This window comes from Glandiceps talaboti, chromosome 1 (genome assembly GCF_964340395.1).
Source record: "Glandiceps talaboti chromosome 1, keGlaTala1.1, whole genome shotgun sequence".
NCBI classification, from domain to species: domain Eukaryota; kingdom Metazoa; phylum Hemichordata; class Enteropneusta; family Spengelidae; genus Glandiceps; species Glandiceps talaboti.
This window is the reverse complement of record NC_135549.1, coordinates 3,655,492-3,662,018: the sequence shown is the minus strand read 5'-3', so window position 1 is coordinate 3,662,018 and position 6,527 is coordinate 3,655,492. Positions and strand designations below refer to the sequence as shown.

General features: G+C 38.1%; 1 protein-coding gene across 1 annotated transcript; it reads left to right on the top strand.

Moving 5' to 3' along the window:
- The first annotated feature begins 2,225 nt into the window (after positions 1-2,225).
- On the top strand, positions 2,226-6,004 carry LOC144437951 (dual specificity tyrosine-phosphorylation-regulated kinase 2-like). Its single transcript, XM_078126987.1, has one exon. It carries the CDS (start codon positions 2,434-2,436, stop codon positions 4,177-4,179), a length of 1,746 nt encoding a protein of 581 aa, XP_077983113.1. The 5' UTR covers positions 2,226-2,433; the 3' UTR covers positions 4,180-6,004.
- Positions 6,005-6,527: the final 523 nt, after the last annotated feature.

The following is a 6,527-nucleotide window of genomic DNA, read 5'->3' as shown; positions in this document are numbered from 1 at the left end:
TGTCATGAGGGTGATGATTTGTTTGTTCTGTATACCTTCAGTGGTTAATATGGCAAATTGTTGAACTTTTGGGTCTAAATTTAGTCTCTTTGTCAATGTAATCGTAGCCTGGAGTCAAGTTATGTAGGCTTTTTAGCTCTCATCTTCGATAGTCAATATCCCCACACGACGTTACTCTAGGCTTCTGTAAAAGTGTAATCACTGCCTGTACAAAGTCTTGGTCAGTCTGAATATGGAAGTATCAGCCACCTTCCATTGTCAGAATGTTTATTTTTGGAAACTCAATAGCAGGACTAGTCAGGTCTAAATGATATATATTAGGATCTTATAACTTGGCCCAAATGTTAGCCTGTCTGCTGGCTGAATCTGTGATACTGATACACTCGTTTAATAGTTCCAAATAGTGACTGAACAATCAGTCCATGCTACATGTTAAAATCTATGAGTCTAGATACTATACTGATGTGGTGCTGGCTCCACAGAGAGATCATAAAAATTGAACCCCCATATATACCATCTACACCAGTTAAAACATAGACCCTCCACCCACGGTCTATGGTTAAAACTATTCACTCTAGGAAGATGATAAATAACATGCATATGCATGACAGTATAAAAACTTCTTGTTTCGGTAAATGCTACCCTCACAAAGTTTATAGTAGAGAAGACAGTAAAGTCAACCACACATGCAAGTTTATACACCCCCACCACCTGTCCTGCCCCCTCATATGCTACAGCACAACTATTGAACCTTGGCATCCTTGTTACACCATTTTCTCAATGATGAATTATACCACCTGAGGAGAGGCTCAGCAAAGAGTCAAAGTTTGTATAGTGAAATGTATGAAATTTCTGAGAAATTATGTGCGATTTACAAAACCTAACTATTGTCATGTAATAGCGCCCTCTATTGGCAATATTTTGCCATTCACCTGTTGATATCCCTGTAGGCATCTAGTTGCATGTCACTGTTAGTTGATTAGAACTATTTTGCCAACAATAAAGCTTTGCTAATAGACCAGGATTTATATACAATTGGTCAAACGGTCGTCAGAAACCATAAAAAAAAAATAGGGTTTACAAATGTAAACTTTTAGGCCTGAAAGGTCAGTTTTTCTATTTAAAAAAATTATATATTTTTCCTAGCATCATGCATTACTGTAAAACTTATACATACATGTTGAAGGGGTTGTTTACAAACTGTTCAAGTTCTGATGTATAGAGTGGAAAACACCTGTAAAAAGTTGAATTTGAAAAGTTTTACTCAAGTTTAGATGTGAAATACAATTTGTATCACATTGAAGTTGCAAATTAACTTCGTTATTCAAAAAAAAAGTGAGGTGTTACACCATATATAGTAGACTTTATACTGTGTAATAAGGGGAATTTTAAATAAAAAAAAGATACATGTATTAGTAGATAATTCAACTTTTCATCACCAATTAAAAAGTTGATGACAATCATCAGTTTAAGAATAAAATAAACATATATCAATGAAAGGACAATTAAAATATTATTGCGTATTGTCCACTTCACAAATTTCTTTTTTCCCCTTCATATCTAAAAGGTTAACTTTTAATTTACTTTGACTTTTGTCAAAATTTAAACTCTCTTTATATTTAAAGTTCATTGTCCCATTTACAACCCTGTACTGTATCCATAAACATGTATAGTGTTTGCAAGTGCTGGTACCTGGCTGCCCCTTACTGTGATTTAGTTACAATTATTGATTTTATACACTTTCATTACTGATGGCCCACCTTGCATGTTGCGGACCCCCCCCCCCCCCCTCACATAATACAATAAAATAATAATTACTATAGTTGTATGTTAATTTCAAATTTCAGTTGTTTAAATGATAAGAAATTACTTTTTTTTAAATGTTGAAGGGGAAAGAAAATTAAAACAAAAACAAGTGCAATCGTGTAATATAATCCGTGTGGTTGGTCGAACGTGTTTATAGTGATACGCAATGTAACGAATTCCAAAGCGGCGCTCAAGCATGATCAGTGCTATAGTGGCCGGTAAAATTTCATTTGTATCGAATGTCTACTGATAATTGGCCAAAACTGGTCACATGCTGTATATAGTTTACATGACAATACCAGTCAACATGGTAGCCATCAGGACAACACAACATTACGCGGCATATATGATTGGCTTACTATGTCACGTGGGTACCTAGTTGCTAGCTGACGTTACCTATTTATGCAGGAAGCCTCGGTGTCGTCATAGCGACAGCCCTTGAATTCGATAGTGCTCCGGTTGGCGAGGAAAAAAACAGCAACATTTCAAGGCAGCCATTTTGTTCGCGGGCAGGGGACAAGATTCACACCGTTTCAATGGACAGATTCAGGTAAAATCTACCTTCTTGTTTACATCTGGGGTAGATTTTTTATTCGAGCAATATTTTAGAGGAGATCGTGGGTTACAATGGCGGCAACGGGAGCGGATACGTTGACGAGAAAACCGCAGCAAGTGACAAGGACTCGATCATTGGTTACAACAACGGGACCGGCCGCCTATGCCCATTTGTCCGACACGTCACGGACAGTTGGTGATCCTGCATCGCATGTTGAACTGCCACCTATAGCACCGTCAAAGCATCATATACCGAAACACGAAAAAGTAGGAAGTGTACAAGTACAGCAGCTGTACAACGATGATCATCATCACCACAAACGAATTCACGGAGGGAACACCGATAATGTGCCCAATCATGTGCCGCATACCCAACCTCACCCTCCGCCTACACTACCCGACGTACGTAGACAGGCAAGTGCAGCTAGTCTTGGTTCCAAATCAGGATCAGCGAAAGGAAAAACTCTTCCGGTGACCCCGGAAGACGCTATGAAACAGTATATGCACAAACTAACGTCGTACGAGCACCACGAAATATTCAACAGTTCGAATGTCTTCTTCGTCGGACCGAATGCAAAAAAGCGCCAAGGTGTCATAGGTGGCCCCAACAACTGCGGATATGATGACGATCAGGGTTCCTATCTACATGTACCTCACGATCATATTGCGTACAGGTACGAAGTACTTAAAGTGATCGGCAAAGGGAGTTTTGGACAGGTCGTGAAAGCTTACGATCATAAAACCAATCAACACATAGCATTGAAAATGGTTAGAAACGAGAAAAGGTTCCATAGGCAAGCACAAGAAGAAATAAGGATCTTAGATCATCTACGTAAGCAGGACAAAGATAACAATATGAACCTCATACATATGTTAGAAAACTTTAATTTCCGCAATCATATGTGTATAACATTTGAACTGCTAAGTATGAACCTCTATGAACTAATAAAGAAGAATAAGTTCCAAGGATTTAGCTTGCAGCTTGTTAGGAAGTTTGCCCATTCTCTATTACAATGTCTGGATGCCCTCCATCGCAATAGGATTATTCACTGCGACCTTAAACCTGAGAACATTCTCCTCAAACAACAAGGGCGAAGCGGTATCAAGGTAATTGACTTTGGTTCAAGTTGCTATGAGCACCAGCGCATATACACATACATACAAAGTCGTTTCTACCGTGCTCCTGAGGTTATCCTAGGAGCACGTTATGGGATGCCAATTGACGTATGGAGCTTTGGATGTATCTTAGCAGAACTATTGACGGGGTACCCCCTCCTCCCAGGAGAAGATGAAGCAGACCAGTTAGCTTGCACAATTGAATTGTTTGGAATGCCTCCCCAAAAGCTTCTAGAGCAGTCTAAACGGGCAAAGAATTTCTTCAGCTCCAAGGGTCATCCACGATATTGTACGGTAACAACCCTACCAGATGGTTCAACTGTCCTCAATGGTGGTAGATCGCGAAGGGGCAAGCCGCGAGGGCCACCAGGAAGTAAGGATCTTGTCAAGGCACTGAAAGGGTGCGATGATCCTCTATTCCTTGATTTCCTTAGGAAATGCCTGGAATGGGATCCTGCAACTAGAATGTCACCAAACCAGGCATTGCGACATCCATGGTTGCGGAGGCGTCTACCCAAACCACCATCACAAGATGCAGTTACATCTTCAGCACGACACAGGCGACACAGTTCAGGTACAGTTGCCAAGTTGCCTCCGGCTGCCGCATCCAGTGGCAAAACAAGACAAGTAGCACCCGCTGCAGCAACGGAAGGACCAGCTGGTTACACACAACGAACTGTACTGCCAAAAATCGTCAGTTAGTCATCATCACCTTGACACTCAACTGAAATGCGACAAGGAGAAATGGGAATGCTTGTACTTAAATAATGGACCTTGAATTTCAATATTGTGTTGTTTGTAAATCAATCAAATTTTATCCTCACTGTCAGGAATTTTATGATTGAAGATTTTTGTGGATATGTTTACAGAGTAATATTTTTGTGTTTTAATCAAGATGATAAAAAGAGGATGCCTTATATGAAGTAAAAACGTGTGTTTTTAAGGTAATACATGACACATTCTTAAATCTTTGCTAGTTGTGCTTTTTTCTAAGCTTTTAAATCTCATACAGAACCAATTTGAGCTATTTTATTTGTCATTCTTAAATGCTATTTACCTTTATCGAAATAGGTCCATTTCTATGGTAATATTTAATATTTTAGTTACCTTCAAAAATGTGACCATATCTATGAGAGAATTTTATTTACCTGCGTCCATTTCTCTGACAAAATTTTACTCACTTTGTGTCAAAAATGCATTTATTGTTCTCTGAAAATTTTACTTGTGTAAAATGTGTCTTTCTTGGCCAAATTGTGCTTACCTGCTATCCAGTGTGTCCATTTTTCTATAAAGCCAGCCATTGTCCTTTACATTCCATATGATGTACATTTCTTTGAATGCCATCAGTGATGTTTCTGTGGCATTATTATTGTGTGAACCGTTCCTTCACTGAAGAAAAAAAAAACAGAAAAAAGCCTTATTCAAAAAAACAAAGCCAAGAAAGATGTTGAATTGTGATACCGTCCGCAGCTTATCTAGCATTTAAGCAAGGTAAAAAAAACTTCATAGAATCAATTTCTATATGTCGTAATCTCAGGCCCCAGATTTACACCTGGGAATTGTGAAGAAAGTGAACAGAACATGTCACATGGAAAGCACATATCCTATATTCACCTATTACTTATCTCAGATGTGTACATACCAGTTTTCATAAGTGACGTGAATATGGTGTTGGGGGGGGGGGGGGGTGAGTGCAGTCGAACAAACCTTGATATTAACAACTATTTGGTAATCTAATGTAATTTATTGGATATTATGACCTGGACAATTTCCCCAGGTGAGAGAAATATCTTGTGCGATTACGATTACCTCGAAATTGACCACATTTTTTGCTGTGTTTCTACAAGGGTTGATATTTGGTACAAATCTATTCTGTGCTGTAAAGTGTACATATGTAGTACTTAGAAATTGAATCTACTTAGAAATCACTATTTTTCTATTCCATTTTCTGACCAAAACACAAGAAATCTCAGATATCGGTAGATTTACATGAAATTTGTACTTGTTGAACCAGGCTGATTCTTATCAGAGTGAAAAAATCACAGAGTACACCTTATTTCATCCATGTTAAAACTGTGTGTTTTTTTTGTAAGTCATGGTGCCAAGTATAATATACAGAATATTATTTTTTTGTTTGGTTATATTTCCAAATCTGTGTGTCTGATGATTTTAACCATTATATTTTTTATTAATTATATATAGTATTTTTTGTTTTTACCCTAAAATATGTATATATTGAATATAGTTTTGAATTGTAAATACCACCTCCCAGCATTGGGTTGATATTTACATACATGACTGACTTGTTTTTTCCCCAGTGTGTGTACGATATGTCTTGGTCTGTCTTCTAGGTAAATAACACCCAATGTATGTTTGTGTGAACCCAGTAGAAGATAGCTAGATTGTATTGTTCAAGACAACATTGATTGATTTTGTAAACTTGGTTGTATCATGGATGATATCCTATGATTAGGAAAGATAATGATTAAAAAACCCGGCTGTTTTCACTGATATATGAGTCTGCGCCTATCTACATTGTGTGTGCATTATGGTTTGTCAGCTCACTGTTCAGTCACCTTCCTTGTACAGGGACCTCATTATGTATCCGCTGTTGTGAATGGATGAACGACCCTTGACCCTTGTGAGATGAAACATGGTAGTCTGGCTGTCATTCCTTTCAACAAAAGGTTGCTAGCTAGCTCTATAGTTGCACAGATTTGTACATTTCTATGCAACCAAGGACAGTGTCAGTTCACAGATTGTATGTTTCACCTAAACAAGCGGCCAAGGTCGCATCATTCAAAGCTTTTATTACTCCCAAGTTCATTCTGGAAAATACCTTTGTAAGAGAATATGTCTTCCTATTCTTAATGCCCCAGTTTGAGAAATACCATAGAAATAAGATTTGTTCATGCTCACAGTGAATTGTATGGGTTGTTTTACTGTTCATTATGTTAGCCTGCGCGCCATTTGTGATCAATTGGGTTGTGATTAACAAGGATAACGAACAAACGTAGAGCATTTTTATCATTGAATCTAAACATGCAAGC

Coding starts and splice junctions, on each gene's coding strand:
- LOC144437951 (XM_078126987.1), top strand. CDS start 2,434: ATGGCGGCAACGGGAGCGGATACGTTGACGAGAAAACCGCAGCAAGTG.